General features: G+C 46.0%; 1 protein-coding gene across 3 annotated transcripts in view; it reads left to right on the top strand.

The window, feature by feature from the left end:
• The window catches only part of plxnb3 (plexin B3), a 131,500-nt gene that overhangs the window by 79,740 nt on the left and 33,768 nt on the right, over positions 1-17,992 (top strand). For all 3 annotated transcript variants that reach the window (XM_072681388.1, XM_072681386.1, XM_072681387.1), the window contains exons 4-7: positions 4,479-4,607; positions 8,293-8,393; positions 9,371-9,503; positions 14,772-14,931. In XM_072681388.1, coding sequence (XP_072537489.1) covers positions 4,479-4,607; positions 8,293-8,393; positions 9,371-9,503; positions 14,772-14,931 — 523 coding nt within the window. The remainder of the gene's footprint in view (positions 1-4,478; positions 4,608-8,292; positions 8,394-9,370; positions 9,504-14,771; positions 14,932-17,992) is intronic.

Below are 17,992 nucleotides of genomic sequence, written 5' to 3'. Positions count from 1 at the left end.
GTCCTGGAGAAGTAGCAGAAAGGAATGTGACCTTGGTACTGGTCAGCGCTCAACGTGCTACATAGTTTTCCTTAATTGTATTAGATTGTATTACACCAGCACACACAGCCTTTCTAAAAACATGGTCACTTGACTTTAAAGCCTCACGTCCAGAGCTGAGCTGCGTCCTGTGGTCAAGGACATTTCGTGTGGGTGGGTGAAGAAAGATTGTGTCGGACCACTTTTCAAAGAAAAAACTTACGAAATCCTTAAGAATTTTCTTACATTTCTGCTTGAGAAAAAAAGAACGATTCAGATTCATGATTCAGATTCATGATTCATGATTCATGATTGACTTTGGTGCTGCCAATTAACCTGTAACCCATTCATAGCTCCCCCTAGCACTAGCAATTCTCCCGACACTAGGAGGGTACAAGCATTGCCTCTTTGCGAACTGCTGCTGATGCAGCATTGCCGGGCAGCCGACACGCTCTGAGGAAAGCGCCAGGTCCCCAGCTCCACCACACTAGCTAACAGACACCTGTGCCGGCCAACATCACATAAGAGTGACAAGGGGAGAGAGCGCCATCTACCCACCCACTACAGCTAGTTGTGCTCTTTCAGGTTCCAGCTGCTGATGTCAAATATTGATTATTGAAAAGTTCCGGCGCTGCTGAATGCAGCTGGCCGTAAATCTGCTATTAGCACGAAAGTCCGATATTATTATTATTATTATTATTATTATTATTATAGGATCTTACTTAAGAGATTCTTAGGGTTTTTTGAAGAATTTGTTTTTTAACTTATCTGTAATGTTTTCATCTAAGAAGAATTTCCTACATATGACACTTTTGTGAATCCAACCCAGGCGCAGTAGGTTGCACAAAGCCAGGCTGCAGACGAGGTAGGCTACATTTTTCGGCCGCTACGTCATAGAGGGCTTTTCCCTTTGCATACAGCCCAGAAATGCAGCCTACATTCAGGAATGCTTAGTGACGGATTCCCCCTGGCTCTCAGATACCCACCGCTCTCTGTGCACATACAGCATCGTCTTTTAAAAGCGGCGGGACCTTTCTGGTGAGGTCACCATGCAGCCTGGTTAGACTGTCCATCTGGGTGACCTGTAGGCTGCTGAGAAGGAGTCTTCAGAGGACAGCCCTACCTCGGCTGCAGCCTAGGCTTTGGAGCGCAGCTACTGTGAGGCTTAGGGGGGAAAAGGAACCTCTTTAGCTTCTTGATCTGTGATCTGCACGAATGTTTACCGTGAAGTGTTAGTGGGAATGTTTACTACGGACAAGCGACTCCGCCCGTATCCTAATCTGCTTATCGGCGCCGTTCTCTCGCTCTCACTCGGAGGCACAACAAAAGATGCGCATTTTAACTTACAAAAAAAAAAAAACAGCGAGTCTTCCTCCGTTCCCCGCCCGCCCTCCCCCCTCCCGCTCTCTCTGAGCTCCGTGAGTGGCTGATAATGATTTGTTGCCGCCGGCTTTTGTACTTTTTAACTGCTAAGAGTGCGAGTGGCGTGCAGCTGGAGCGTCTGCGGGACTGCTTTAGTCGCTGCAGTGTTGGGTGTGTGTGTGTGTGTGTGTGTGTGTGTGTGTGTGTGTGTGTAAACAGGGGTGTGGAGTGTTTGTGCTTTTGTTGGTTGTTGGTGTGTTTTGATCTCAGTAGTTTGGGCCTGTTTCACTGCGGGAGTGTGTGCCACCTGCGGTCAGCCCAGTCTGGCCTAGAGGGATGTGTGTGTGTGATCATGTGAGAGCAGTGTGAGTGCTTTTAGCGGGCCTTTGCATGTTTGCATGTACTTGTGTGTGTGTGTGTGTGTGTGTGAGACAGTGTGCTGATATATTGTATGTTTTGTTCAGGTCTCTCTCTCTCACTCTCTCTCTCACTCTCTCTCTCTCTCTCACTTGTGAAAGCTTGTGTGCGTACAGAAGCTAATAAATTACTGGGAATGCTGTGATGTCGAGATACAGCCGCCAGAGTGGAACGTCTCTGTGCTGCTTTTGCTTTGAGTTTTTTACTTTCAAGGTGAAAAAAATGGTGTCAGCAAAAAACTAGTGTATGTCCGTGTGTGAGAGTGTGTGTGTGTGTGAGTAAAATATGTTCTGTTCATGCTGAGGATGCTGTGTCCTTATGGCCAGAGCACTAGCTCGAGACACTAGGACACAGGTTCTGCTTCTGATTTTGTACTTTTATAATGTTGAAGTTCCACTAAGTTGAAAATGGAACCACGGAAATGGGAAAACTTAGCCACCCCTTATACCTGTCTGTCTGTCTGTCTATCTGTCTGTCTATCTGACTGTCTGACTGTCTATCTTAAAGGTCCGCGCGGGCGTGAAAGTGAAGCCTGAGCCCAACACACACCTGCAAGTCTGAGGTTTGACCGCAAACCCAACTTGAACCCTGCTGTGAGAGACACAGGAATGGACAGTGAGACAGACAAGGAGGGTGAGGGACAGAGACAGAGAGATAAGGAGAGTGAGAAGGACAGAGATTGGGATAGTGATGAAGGCAGAAAGGAACAGGGAGAGAGAGAGATTGGGACATGGACATGGTTGAGACGGAGAGAAAGACAGAAAGAGGAACAAGAACAAAGACAGGGACGAGAGAGAGAGCGAGAGAGAGAGAAGAATACTACATAAAACAATCTGACTTTAATATAAAATATAGACAGTACAAGTATTAGGGACAGATGGGGACAACAGGCCAGAGGAAGAGAAAACAATACTACATAAAACAATCTGACTTTAGTAAAATGTTATAGCCAGGACAGGGACAGAGAAGAGACAAAGAGAGAAAGAGGGAAAAAAGTAAAGTAAAAAAGAAAGCAATACTACATAAAATAATCTGACTTTAGGAAAGTATAGCCAGAACAAGGGACATTGACAGTGAGGGGACAGATGGGGACAAGACGGCCGAGTGAGAGAGAGGGAAAGCAATACTACATTAAAAAATCTGACTTTAGTCAAGTATAGCCAAAGCGGGGGACGGGGACAGATGGGGACAAGAGTACTGCGTGAGAAAGAGGGAAAGCAATACTACATTAAAAAATCTGACTTTAGTAAAGTATAGCCAAAACGAGGGACATAGACAGTGAGGGGACGGGGACAGATGGGGACAAGAGTACTGTGCGAGAGAGAGAGGGAAAGCAATACTGCATAAAATAATCTGACTTTAGTAAAGTATAGCCAAAACAAGGGACATGGACAGTGAGGGGACGGGGACAGATGGGGACAAGAGTACTGTGCGAGAGAGAGGGAAAGCAATACTACATAAAATAATCTGACTTTAGTAAAGTATAGCCAAAGCGAGGGACGTGGACAGTGAGGGGACGGGGACAGATGGGGACAAGAGTACTGTGCGAGAGAGAGAGGGAAAGCAATACTGCATAAAATAATCTGACTTTAGTAAAGTATAGCCAAAGCGAGGGACGTGGACAGTGAGGGGACGGGGACAGATGGGGACAAGAGTACTGCGTGAGAAAGAGGGAAAGCAATACTACATAAAATAATCTGACTTTAGTAAAGTATAGCCAAAGCGAGGGACGTGGACAGTGAGGGGACGGGGACAGATGGGGACAAGAGTACTGCGTGAGAAAGAGGGAAAGCAATACTACATTAAAAAATCTGACTTTAGTAAAGTATAGCCAAAACGAGGGACATAGACAGTGAGGGGACGGGGACAGATGGGGACAAGAGTACTGTGCGAGAGAGAGGGAAAGCAATACTACATAAAATAATCTGACTTTAGTAAAGTATAGCCAAAGCGAGGGACGTGGACAGTGAGGGGACGGGGACAGATGGGGACAAGAAGACCAAGAGAGAGAGAGGGAAAGCAATACTGCATAAAATAAGTGCAGCGTTGTAAAGCTCCCTTTTCAGAGCTGCAGGATTTTATCACAGCTGTATTTTCTAGTGTCAGTTTACTTGTGTTTGTGTACTGTGTGTGTGTGTGTGTGTGTGTGTGTGTGTGTGTGTGTGTGTGTGTGTGTGTGAGGGGGAAAGAGAGAGAGAGAGAGAAAGACATGAAGCAGCTTGTTCTACATACTGATAGCGAGGGCTGCTGGGAGTTTTGGTCCCAGTGGAGCTGGACTCCCGCGGTGTATTGTGGGTATGCTGATAGGGGTGGCAGCAGCCGCAGCTCCTCCAGGGCTGAATGAAATATTAACGTTGCTCGTCCGCACTGGCAGCTTGTTTACAGCCTTTACTTTCCTCCTCAGGCTAGACTTATTCCAGCCTCTGCATGCAACTGCTCCCCTGCCCCGCCACACTGAACGCCTGCTGAAACACACACCTCCCCGCTCTGCTGAGACTGCATCCTCCTCCTGTGTGTGTGTGTGTGTGTAAGAGTGTGTGTGGGGGTGTGTTCGCGTAATGTATTTATGTATGTACGATGCAGAAAACCAATTGACCGCGCTTGCCTGTAATCTCATGCCTGTTATGTCCCTGACTTTGACTCTCTCTCTTTTTATGTGTGGCTTACTTGTGTTTGTGTAGGTGTTCCTCCATGCCAACGGCACAGGTGCTCTATATGACTCTGTGGAAGTGGACAGTCAAAGCCCCGTCAATGCTGATCTCCTACTGGACTCTAGCGGACGCAACATTTACGCCCTGACCGAGAGAAAGGTGTGTTCTGTGCATTTCATCCTATTCCCTTTAGGCATCATAGCAGCTCCCTTTTCCATGTGATTCCACCATCAACACATGCACTCAAAAGTATTGGGACACCTGCTCTTTCTTCCTAAATCGAGGGTATTAAGAGCTTATCCAGCATTCGTTGGAGTAACTGTCTCTACTGTCCAGGAAGGAAGGCTTTCTATGAAATTGTGAGGAGCATTGCTGTGAGGATTTGACTGCATTCAGCGACAAGAGCTTTAGTGAGGTCAGGATGTTGGGTGATCACCACCCCACCCATCTCATCATCCCCCCCAATTCCCAAAAAGTACTGAATGGAGCATCAGTTCTTCCACTGCTCTACAACTCGATACAGGGGGGGCTGTATACCCCTTCACAGTGCCGATAAGCAGACATGCGTCCGAATGCGGTCATTAAAAGGGGTTGTCCACAAACATTTGGACAAGGCAAAGGAGCTAATTAGAAAGTAGCAGTATCCGTTCACAGTCTGTCAGGTTTGGCTCTCTCTCTCTTTTTCGCTGGATGGGACATCTCTCTTTTATCTCTTTCAATGTTTGCCAGCTCCTCCCCAATGAAGTGCGCCCGAGTCCCACGATAATGGGGAGGAGCGCACAAACAAGCGGCGGTGTGATGGCAACTCCGCCCTCGGGCCGGCTCAGTAGACGTGTGCCAGTTTGAAACTGCTGGCATTAAATGTTAAAGACTGGAGTCCAAACTTTTTTCAGTAGGGTGTGAAAACCAGTGATGTTCCCCAACTCTAGTTCCTCCCCTTCACCCTCAGGCCGCAGGGTTTAGTGTCCTCCGCGCTCTTGATTCACACCTGATTCAGCTCAGGAAGAGGTCGATAATTAGATAATAATGTGGGCGTGAGAGCTGGAGCGAAACAACATGATCCACCGCGGGACTCCTGAGAAATAGGGCAGTTCTGCAGAAAAGCCCACTCACTTCTCCGTTTATTAGACACATTTACCTCATGTCTGCACTCGTGGGCCGTTTTATCAGACACCCCTACCATGCAGAAGCACCGTAATCCATCTGTTGCTAAGGAGTTAATCAGTCCACCTCTGCTCGCCATCATTGGACCACAGCTTACCGTTTACTGTTTGGCTGGTGGGCCGCTCTCAGCACAGCACAGACAATGACATGGCAGAGAGAAAGTAATGCTGCTGGCCGTGGTCTTGTGGACAGAAACTGTGGAGCACTGATGGAGAGCTAGATGAGGGCCCAATTAAGGCATGGTCTCTACTGTACACTGGAAAGGTAGTGCCTTACATGCTACCATGCTGCTGTGCTTGTTTACTTGTCTTATTCTTTTGGCAGATAATTTTGCACAGTTCAAGAAATAGGTGGCTCTGCTTTGAGGCTGCGAGTGGCTCAGTGGTCTAATGCGTTGCCACTATGGCCCAGGGTTCGTGGTGGGTACCTACAGATGGTTTGTGGGCACCTATAGTGCCAAGTGTGGGCTAGAGGGGTATAACGCCCCTCTGGTGTCACGTAATTGGTTCATTTTGCCACGTGACTGCTTCCACCTGATGCCTGCATGGCTGAAAACCTTCTCCTATGAGAATGGCTCCTTGTTTTCAGTAGTTCCTGTACAGTGAAATGCGATTACTCCAGAGAAGACTCACCACCTGAGTTTTTGTATCCAAGAAAAATATGAAAAAGTGCTAAACGGAGGAACCTAGATCCTGCTTTTTTGCCAAAATGCACAAGGAAAAGTGACGGTCGTCAAATAAAGTGAATTCTCCTGCCTGGAAAACAACCCAGTGATGATAATCCCTTCCCCCAAACGAGCCCAGAATTGGTCCTGTATTTGGGAACAGTGTGAAAATGCCCTTGGAGAATGTCCATGGTGGACAGTCCTATGCCAAACTGTGCCTATACCTGTTCCTCCTCCTGAGGCAAGCTGCAGGCTAACCTCTACACTCCGAGACTTCAGGCAGTACAACTGCATAACACATCGATCTAGTGGGGCTTCCAGAGAAAGATAAAAAAACCAAAGCACAGCCTACAAGATAACGGTGTGTATAGGAGCTGAGGCATCAAAACAGCCTCAGTCTCGAGGCTGCGGACAGGCGAAGAACCTTGAGTGGACTAACCTGTGCTGAGATAGGCGAGAACTGCAGAGAAGTTCCAGGCTGTGAGGTACCACAGATCTACAGATCAAGTGTCTGCTATTTGCCGAACCTTTGATCGTAGAACCTCTGAGCTTCATCGGGAGAACTGAGCACACGCAGTCGGGCCGGGTAAAGCTAAGGTACAAGGCTTAAAATTCATGCACGGCACGTTTCCTGGTAGGTTCTGATGGTGGCTCCCTGGTACCCCAGCTCCTGGTTCCTGGCCCTGGGTAGCGCTTCTTCTTTCTGCTGGAATTTGGAGCGAGGGGAGTTGTTTTGGCTGACTCTGAGAGTCGGAGATCGATGGACTCATTCCAACTCACAGACATCAGGGCTCATCACTTGCATCAGCAGCTCTGCCACAAACCTAAGCGTGTCTTTGCCGTTCTCACTGCCTTCAGGGATATTTAGTATGCGGAGATTGGCTCTCCCTGAGCGGTTCTCGAGGTCTTCGGGTCGGTCCTGAAGAGTTTAGTTTTAGATTGAAGTGATTCGATGGTGGACTCCTCTGTGGTTAACCACTTGAACCAGCCGAAGACTCCGCAGAGGTAAGGAGGGGCTGAAAGGGCTTCACTCTGGTTTGTAGTGCCTCAGTTGAGACCTGTAGCTTGTTGTTGTTGTGTTTTGTTTTGGGGGTGGGGGGTTTTACCCATTTTCTCACCAATTTAGATCGCCCCCATCAGGCGCAATACCTCTGACCTAGTGAGGGCGAGACCAACACACGCCCCCCTCCGACACCTGCCCAACCAGCCACACCTCATTTTCGAACAGCCACCGATGTCACGTCACCAGGCAACCAACCAACACACCTGGAGGGAAGCGCTGTACACCCGGCTCTGACGCACCGGCTAGCATACGCCAGTAACGGCCAGCGCCGCACTACAGTGATGTGGGGGGAGAGAGCACAGTCTACCCACCCTAGAGAGAGCAAAGCCAATTGCGCTCTCTCAAGGCCCCGGCTGCCGATGGCTAGCAGCTTGATCGGGATACGGGGCCTGATTGCTTGTTGAATCAGGAGAGAGAGTGGGGACCTCTGCTTTGCAAATTCAGTGGACAGCAGATGCAGGTTCTTCAAGCATTGTGGAGGCTTGCGCTGATGCTGGGGTGTTAGCAAATGAGGATAGCTTTCCTGCAGCACTCGTGTCCTCTGGTTTCGGGTTTAGAGTTCTTATGGTGGCTCATTTTGGAAATATTAGACCAAATAGAACCGACTGAAACTTCCATTCCCTACATCCTTGAACCGCCTGTGAATTAAAGATTAGGAATGAGTCTATTATTAGTCCCACTAACAGCTGCACTGCTGTCCTCCTCGCAGTGTGTTGCTGTAAATGACCATAAAGGAAAGGTAGAGACTCGTTTGGCCTTTCATGCTCTTTTGAGTTCGATAAAATGGACAGTAACTGGATTAGTGTTGGATTAGTGTTCACAACATCATGTGTCCCTGAATTTGATTTGCTGTGGGCACCGAGAGAGCCAGTACAGTGTCCTAATTGTGTGTTCATATCTGTGTGTGTGTGTGTGTGTGTGTGTGTGTGTGTGTGTGTGTGTGTGTTTTGCAGGTAACAAAGCTGCCTGTGGCTCAGTGTGAGAGGCATCTAGACTGTTACTCATGCCTGTCGGTCCGAGACCCCTACTGTGGCTGGTGTTCACTAGAGGGCAGGTAGGCATCTCCTCCTTCGCCAAGTCAGCATTTCTCTGGAATGGTGTGGCGCAACAGATGCCACGCCACTACCGGCCAGTGAGATACCACGCCATGTGGGAGACTGGGGTTCAATTCCCGGTCTGGAGGACCACTTTCTTTGTTTGTTTGTTTCTTTGTTTCTTTGTTTCCCATTGACAGAACCAGGGCTGAGCATGAACCCCTGACTTTTTTAGCAGACCTTTTACGAAAAAAGTCGTTTACAAAAATCGCACACAGCTCCTTTAATCTGGGAGTGGTCAATAATGGCTTAGCTGATAGGTTCCTAACGGAATATAATGCCGCTATTGGACAAAATCTTCTTATAGAGCCAGTAGAAATGGTCCACAATCGTGATGCTTTGGCCTGTGTTGAAAGTTTTATGCTTCTGTGTACAGCTTTAGACTCTCCTCTGTTCCTTTCCCCTTTCCGTCTCTTTAACTCTGTCCCACTCTCCTGCATTTTTCACTCTCGTCTCTTCTTCTTCTGTCCTCTCATCAACTTTCTGCTCCTCCTCTCCTCTCCGGACTCCCCTCGGGCTCTTTTGCAGTTTCAGTCTCGACCTGTATTGTTCTCAGACAGCGTCCTTTAAGTAGGTCATCTCACTGGTGTGACAGTCAGTACGGTTTCATTGTGTTTCTCCAAAAAACATTTATTCATAATGGATTATCCGTACAGTCCGTAAACCTTTATTCATCCTGGATTATCCACACCAATCCTCAAGAGCTTTTGTTTGTCCGTGTTCGTCAGTGGATTTGTCAGCAGAACTATTTTGGCTACAAAGACATTGGTTACCCACGTCTGCAAGACTTTGGGCTTGGGCTTTTTCTATGCCTCTAATGGATTCAGCCGAAGGAACTTTTCACACAGTGTATTATGCTTGTAAACACAACCTCATTAATGAAGCCTTTATATGAATATGTACATGTGATGTAAATGTGTTCTTCTTTTTTTTTTAGGTGTACACGGAAGCTAGAGTGTGCCCGCCACTCCCAGCCTCACCACTGGCTGTGGAGTTATGGCCGTGATCGTCAGTGTGTGTCCATCCAGAATCTGAGTCCAGCCATCCAGAGCCGAGAAGAGCAGACTGAGGTTCATTTCATATTTATATTTCAGCAACAGCAACTCTACTACTCAACATCGCTTACAGCGGTGGTTCCCCACTCGGGGCCTTGGAGAACTGACCCCCCTGCTCTGCACATCTTAGTGTTTAGCCAGCTTCCAACACACCTTGCCCAGCTAATCAGCCAATTAACAAGCCTTTCCTGAGTTTATGGTAGTGTGTTGGAGCAGAAAACCACTAAAATGGGCAGGGCAGGGCATGGGGTCCTCAAAGTTCATAACTGGGAACCACTGGTTTACTGCACAGGAGTACAGTATATTTCCCTCCCTTTTTTAAATAAATTAATAAACCAATAACTAGTGTAGTCCAGTACTGATCAAAGGTTTTACAACACCCCCAATTTGATCAGTTTTATCAGACATTTAAGCACTTCCAGTCCTGGGAATTTACACAACACTGCACGCTAAGACTGCCTTCAGAATGACTAGGAAAAGACCCTTAACACAGAAACCCAGCTAGAGCAGTTTGCCCCTAAACAGTGGAGCTCTTTCCATTTAGAGAAATGCCAGATGAAGCCAGAGTGTGGCGAGGACAGTTCAGTCTCCTACACAATCAGAAGACTCTTGGAAACTGGAGAAAACCGAGGAGGTCCGACACACACTCAGATCCACTACAGCAGCTTGTGTGATGAGTGGCTCACATGCCAACATGTTGTAGGTCAGCTTAACTCTGGACCAAGTCTCAGTTTCTTCTGCAAGAGAAGCCATGCAGGTTTGACAGGCTGGAAGACAGTCATTGCTAATAATATGGCACGGTAAGAAAAGCAGGCATGACTGGACCATCCAGCACTGCCAGTGTACGACTGAAATAATTGGGGGCGTTTTAAAACTTTTGACCTGTTGTGTGTGTGTGTGTGTGTGTGTGTGTGTGTGTGTGTGTGTGTGTGTGTGTATATATATATAACTGATCATATAGGGTGATCTCATTACACACACACACACACATATACAGTCATGCCCGAAAGTATTCATACCCCTGGCAAAGTTTGACTTAAATTTACTTTTATTTAACCAGAAATTATATTTTTGCCTTGAAACGACACAGGCATCTCCCAGGAGATAACACGATGATGTACAAGAGGCATCATTGTGGGAAAAAGTATTTCTCAGCTTTTATACACATTTGAACAAAAAGTGGCATGTCCAAAATTATTCATACCCTTCTCAATAATTAATAGAAAAGCCTTTATTGGCTATTACAGCAATCAAACGCTTCCTGTAATTGCTGACCAGCTTTTTGCATGTCTCCACTGGTATTTTTGCCCATTCATCTTTAGTGATGAGCTCCAACTCTTTGAGGTTCGAGGGTCTCCTTGCCATCACCCTGATCTTTAGCTCCCTCCACAGATTCTCAATTGGATTCAAGTGAGGACTCTGGCTGGGCCACTGCAAAACATTAATGTTTTTGTCTGCTAACCATTTCTTCACCACTTTGGCTGTGTGTTTTGGGTCGTTGTCGTGCTGAAATGTCCACCGGTTCCCAAGGCCAAGTTTCTCTGCAGACTGCCTGATGTTGTTGTTGAGAATCTTGATGTATTGCTCTTTTTTCATGGTGCCATTTACTGCGATCAAGTTCCCTGGTCCATTGGCTGAAAAACACCCCCAAAACATTAGGTTCCCACCACCATGTTTGACAGTGGGGATGGTGTTCTTAGGGTTGAAGGCTTCTCCTTTTTTACGCCAAATGGTGCACACATCATTGTGGCCAAACAATTCAATTTTTGTTTCATCTGACCATAAAACAGAACACCAGAAGTCTTCTTCTTTGTCCAGATGAGCATTTGCAAAGGTCAAGCGGGCTTTTGTGTGCCTTTTCTGGAGAAGTGGTGTCCTCCTTGGCCTGCGTCCGTGGAACCCAGCAGTGTGCAGTGTCCGTTGAACTGTCTGCCTTGAGATGTCGCCACCAGCAGAGTCCAGATTCACCAGGATGGCCTTGGTGGTGATCCTTGGATTTTTCTTCACCTCTCTCGCTATTCTCCTGGCCAGCACAGGTGTCACTTTTGGCTTCCGACCACATCTTCTGAGATTTTCCACAGTGCGGAACTTCTTGTATTTTTTTATAATACTTTGCACTGTAGCCACTGGAACTTGAAAACATTTTGATATGGCTTTATAGCCCTTTCCTGACTTGTGAGCGGCCACAATGCACAGCCGCAGGTCCTTAGTGAGCTCCTTTGTCTTAGCCATGACTGTCCACAAACCAACTGCAGAGAGCTGCTGTTTTTCTCCTGTTGAGTTGATTAAAACAGCTGTTCCCAATGAATCAGGGTAATTAGGATGCTTTAAAACAGCTTGGACTATTTGGAATGGTATAGAACTTTGGATTTTCCCATATACTGTGACAGTTTTCAAAGGGTATGAATAATTTTGGACATGCCACTTTTTGTTCAAATGTGTATAAAAGCTGAGAAATATTTTTTCCCACAATGATGCCTCTTGTACATCATCGTGTTATCTCCTGGGAGATGCCTGTGTCGTTTCAAGGCAAAAATATAACTTCTGGTTAAATAAAAGTAAATTTAAGTCAAACTTTGCCAGGGGTATGAATACTTTCGGGCATGACTGTATATATATATATATATATATATATATATATATATATATATATATATATATATATATATATATATATATATATAATGTGTGTGTGTGTGTGTGTAATGAGATCACCCTATATGATCAGTTTCTCTGGTTTTAGGCAGTGTGTTTAAGAGAAATTACATTTGTGTTGTATTTCATAAACCATGGACAACATTTCCCATAAATTCCAAATGAAAAAAATTCTATTTAATTGCCCAAAAGCAGCTATTAAAATAATAATAATAACACAATAATAATATTTGAACTTTGCCAGTTCAGGTCACTCAGCTTTGTTTGATTAAAATTGCTGGTATGTGTATATATCTATAAATAAATAAATATTTATAATATTTAAATCAGCTTGGACTGCTCAAATACAAAACAGATCATGTACAGTTCATGTGTGTCAGCCTTAAAGGCCCAATAACTATTACCCTACGTAAATTCCTAACTATTTATGGTACATAAAACTACCCGTGTCACAAGTAGGCCTCAAGGATAGCAATAAAACATGAGCCATGAGCCTTTTAATGGACCTGTTTTCAGCTGGCCTGAGTCGAGACTTGCTTTACCTGTTCCTACAGAGCTGGGACGGACTCCTCGGTATGAACAGTGTTAGCTGATGATCGTAATGCACATTTCCACAGAACCGCAAGACTGACAAGAAAATAGCACAGTGCCTTTCAACACAGCAGGTTCTTCCACAGGAATGAGCAGATGCCACCGAGTTGAGCGCAGGAAGGTTGTGCTTGCCTGCTTTAGGTGTAGGTATATAATATCTGATCTAACTCTGCCTGGCCTCTGATGCTTGGAAGCTGGCACTACTGCTCCAGTTAGTTCACTTCAGAAATGCTGCTTCCAAAACCCTCCTACAGACACAGTCATATCAGAATGTTCTGACCGCCCCTGGTTTGAATGAACTGGACCAATTAGATCAGCTCCACTTCCCAGTCTGTGACTCTGTTATCAGCCTCCAATGGTCAGGACCCCACAGGACTGACCACCACAGAGCAGGCAGGTGTTATTTGGGTAGTGGGTCATTCTCAGCACTGCAGTGACACTGACTGACATACTGTCTTGGTGGTGGTGTGTTGGTGTGTGTTGCGCTGCAGACACAGCAGCCCTGTGAGGTCCTGACCATTGAAGGACAGCGTGAACGGAGGCTGATAACAGAGTCTGCAGAGAAATAGATGGAGACAGTCTGGAAAGGGCAAACAAGACTACAGTTACCATAGGAAGCACTACAGTACCCACAATACCATGCAAATCCAACAGCTTACAGCTTGTATCATGCGTTCCCTGAGCGACTGCGTGGGCCGAACACAAGTCAGTAAGGAGACCACTCTGCTATTCGCCCAAGTACTCTCAGAAGAGGAGGGTCTTCAGTCTGGGTTTGAGGACAGTGAGCGTTGGACTCCCAGGGGAAGCTCGTTCCACCACTTTGGTGCAGGACAGAAAAAGCCTGGACGCTCGTCTTCCGTGGATTTTGAGGGATGGCGGGTCGAGTCGAGCCATACTTGAAGCTGGAAGGGCTCTTGGTGCAGATTGGCTTTTGACCATTGCCATCAAGTATGGAGAGGCTGGTTTGTTCTTGGCTTTGTAGACCAGCGTCAAGGTTCTGAATCTGATGACCTGGGCAGCAGCTACAGGAAGCCAGTGAAGAGAGAACGCTGTAGTGGAGAGACATGGCTGAATTTAGGAATGTTGAAGACGACCCTACCCTACCCGTGCCGCTGCATTCTGGATAAGTTGCAGAGGCCTGATGGTGCGCAGAGGGAGACCAGCCAGAAGAAGTATGAAGAAGAAGGACGCATAGCCGAAGAATAGCTGCAAAAGCCCTGTTTAATGGTACCAGTGCCTGAAAAAGTTCTCGTTCTGTAGTGGGTTTCGTTTACACTCTGGCAGAAACTGGCGGGGATCGCGTTGGCCATGACAACCACATCCAAAGCAGGTGACTTCACATCTGAGCAATCCCTTTTCGACAGCCGGCATAGTTGGATTTCGCCGCCCCAGATACTTTTTGGCACGCACCAATCACACGCGAGCGGCCTTTTTCTGAGCGATCTCCACTTAAACAGCTTCTGTAAGAAGTTCAGTTCAATACACTCTCCTCCTTTCGGCAAATTCCCCCGAGGTTTCATTTTCCAGCCTCTCATCTCACCTCCCACATGTGCAGATCTTGACAGTGCGTACTGAACCGGCACCCTATGTCCCGCAAACCGCTTAAACCCTTCTTTTGCAGAGCGTAAGCCGTGTCAGTGTTTGGCTGGTGACCAGTGTAATGAGCAGTTATGGAATTAGTTGTCTGTCTTAGACGGTCTGACACGTCGTCCGCCTCGGCAAACCCCAATTTAACAGTTACTCACGGCCAGCTGAATACAGCAGCCTAGCGCACGACGCGCACGCCGTCTAAAATAGCTCCCGTTTGCGCGCCGCTGTGGAAGCAGTCACCCCGAAAAAGTCTGGGTTTTAAACTGGAGGGGGGAAAAAAAAGGGAGGCACTTTCATCCCCCGCCGACTGGAAAAATAACTGACGAAATCTCTGCTTAGTATTCCGAGGAGCATCCTTGGCAAGGTACTGCGCTGCGAAATTGTGCCTGAATGTTTCTCACGTGCCTCCCTGTTCCCCTCTTCCCTCGTCCCCGCTTTCTCTCGCAGGTCTCTTTCACGGTGCTGCAGTTGCCAACACTGTCTGAGGACGAGGCTTTGTCTTGTGCTTTTGGGACTCTGCCTGCTCAAACTGCTGTTGTCATGGAGAGCAGAATAACCTGTCAGTCACCCCCACCCAAGCTCCTCCCCCCGACTCCACGAGGGAGTGGTGAGTGTCTGAGGGAATGCACTTATCCTGGGGGGGTATATACTGTATGTAGTGTTGTGGGCTGTAATCGTATATCGCACATTCCACCGCCATGACAAAAAACAAAGGCTTCTCCATCATGGCAACTTTCCAGGAGAAGAGAAACCTTCCTGACTCTCAGTGGAAGTCGATTTAAACTGATTTGATTCCAAGAGCATTTTTATTGGTCCGTTCATCATCATTACACTTGAATATAAGGAACACCAGCCAGATTCACATGATGCCAAAACGGGGAAAAATACAAAAATGGAGAGACCAGGCTGTTAACGATAACGATACACAAACTAGGTACAGGGTGGAGTGAAGCACAGCCCATCTCAATTTGAACTTTTTTATACATTAAAATGTACACTTTGTGTCTCTAATAACTAATATATGTAGTTACACATTAATAATCTAAGTAATAACAATGTAGTAACTACTGTGATGTCACTATTACAGATGTATGAGTTAGTAGTAATAGCAGTACTGCTACTAGTGTATCTATTTCAGTCTTAACTCATGCTATTGAGGCAGTGGTGGCTCAGCGCTTAGAGCACCAGGCTATTGATGACAGGGTTGTGGGTTCGATACCTAAGCTAGGCAAGCTGCCGCTGTTGGGGCCCCTAAGCAAAGCCCTTCACCCTCTCTGCTCCCATCGGGGTGAATCTCCAGTAACAGCTGCCTGCTTGCTGTCGTTCACAGATGGAATACCATAGGAACACAAAAGGACGACCATAAGCACATCCGGTTAGATATCTGTATTACCCTGTTCTTGGTTGTGCCCCACACTCCTGCACTCTTCTGTTTCATGTGATTCAATAGAATTTGTCCTGGAAATGAGCATCAGCTGGATCCTCTTATAAACCTTTTATTTATTTTTTTAATCTTTGCAGATTTTTCAGCGTAAGAATCTGTAAACACGATCAGCCTGGTGTTAATAATGTCCAGTATTCGTATATATGCTTTTAGACACGACCTACACTGGAAAGCCTTTCAAAGCAGGCCGTTCTATAGATGCAGCTTACACTTCTAAATCTAGGCTGAAAGGATTATTTTGGCAATGGGTTTTTATCCCTTAAAGGTCTGAGGGATGAAACCATGCACAGCACTGACAAAGTACTTTCATTGCAGTTCAGCGCCAGGGGCAACAGCATTGAGCCTCAGCAACAGCAAACAACTTCATTTTGTTAAAGAATTTGAAGTTTGGGTGTCTTGTGCCTTCACCCAAATCTGCATCCAGCGTGCTGGGAGGAAAGTGAGAGCTGCCCAGCTCTGATACAACAGCTAACCGATGCGTGTGCTGACCAACATCAGACTAGGAGTCAGGCCAGTTGTGCTCTTTCAGACTCCGGCTGCTGATGGCAAGCAGCGTGACCCGGGATTCAACCAAAGATCCTCGGATCATAGTGGAAGTGCTTTAGTCCACTGCACCACTGTTTTGTATTTAAATGAACATCAGACAAACTGACATCACTTCCACAGTTATAGGATGGCGGGAGTTAGAAATCACTACGCTCTTAAAAATAAAGGTCCTTTAAGTGGTTCTTTGAACGATGCCATAGAAGAACCACTTTTGATTATTTTGGCCAACTCTGCGGATGAAGACACTGCTTAACAAAGGCTGCGATTAGTCTGTAAAAAAGAGACAAGACATTAAATAAACAAATAAAATTGCATAAATAATAACATTATTACTTGCTATGATAACCTGGATATGCCCTGCCTTGCACCCAGTAATTCAGGTTAGCCCTCATCCCTGACCCTGAATAAGAAGATGAATAAAATCAGTAACAGCCAAGAAAATTAAGTTTTTAATTAAAAATATAAGTAAAAATTTTTTTGAAAATATACAATAAGCACCAGGTGATGTAGGAGTGTAAAAAAAAAAAAAAGTGTATTCAAGTATTGAGATATTATATTTTTCAAATACTGTATCGATTCTCAATCAATTTTTTGTATTTTTTCTTCCAGTTTTGAGAAAAGCTAACATTACTTTAAGAGTAATGAGGGGCGAGAGCGCCATCTACCCACCTGAAAGAAGCACAGATAATGGTGCGATCTTGCACTCCGTACAATTATTGGCACAGTATTGATTATTAATGAATAGTTGAAATGTAAATATTGGTGTCAGACAGTGTGTTGTGTTCAAACCCCGACTGCTAGATGGCAGTGTTGTACTCTGTCATCAGATTCCACTGTTCTGATTGGATAAAAAGCATTTTTTAAACTATGACAGTATAAAAATATATAGTCTTGCTTACAGTCTTGCAGTATATATAGTGTATATATGGTATCGTGACCCGTATCGTATCGCCAGGTTCTTGCCAAAAAAACCTTTTAGAGGTCTAAAGATATGTATATACTTTAGCAGATTAAAGGTTCTTTACATTTAGGACCTCCGCATACATCTTGGTTTTTGCAGACACCGTGACGTTAGAACAGCTTCGCAATCTTCGCTTAACACACCGTACTCCTGGTAGCTGAGCAAACTCTGCCGATAAAGACGCTACGCAAAAAAGTCTGCGAGTAGTCAGTAAAAAAGAGGCATGTCATAAAACAAACATGGACGACTTTGAGGAGCTACACTTCTACACTTCCAATAACTCGGAGACCATCCATGATTATCATACATTTTCCAGTATTCGTAAAACGTAACGTCATAAAATGTCACAGCGCCACCTGTAGGTGTGGAGCATACGCAGCAGGCGTAATATAAGCTAGCAAAGGCACTTTTGGCTTTGTGCAACACTCACGAACTTCGGTTCGCAGGAGATATGCTTGATTGTTCGCTCGACACTTCTATTCCGAACATGGTTCTTCACTATGACCCAAGGATCGCTGGTTTAAATCCCAGGTCATGCTGCCTGCCATCAGTAGTCGGAGTCAAGAAGGCACCATTGGTCTTACTCTCTCTCTCTTCCCACATCACGTCAGTGTAATGCCAGCTGGCACAGGTCTGCTAACCAATGCCTCAGAGATCAACACCCTAAGCTTTCCTCTAAGCACGTTGGTTGCCCAGTGATGGTGCATCGGTAGTAGT

This window comes from Salminus brasiliensis, chromosome 6 (assembly GCF_030463535.1).
Source record: "Salminus brasiliensis chromosome 6, fSalBra1.hap2, whole genome shotgun sequence".
In the NCBI taxonomy this organism is placed as follows: Eukaryota; Metazoa; Chordata; class Actinopteri; order Characiformes; family Bryconidae; genus Salminus; species Salminus brasiliensis.
This window is presented reverse-complemented; position numbering and strand designations above follow the sequence as displayed.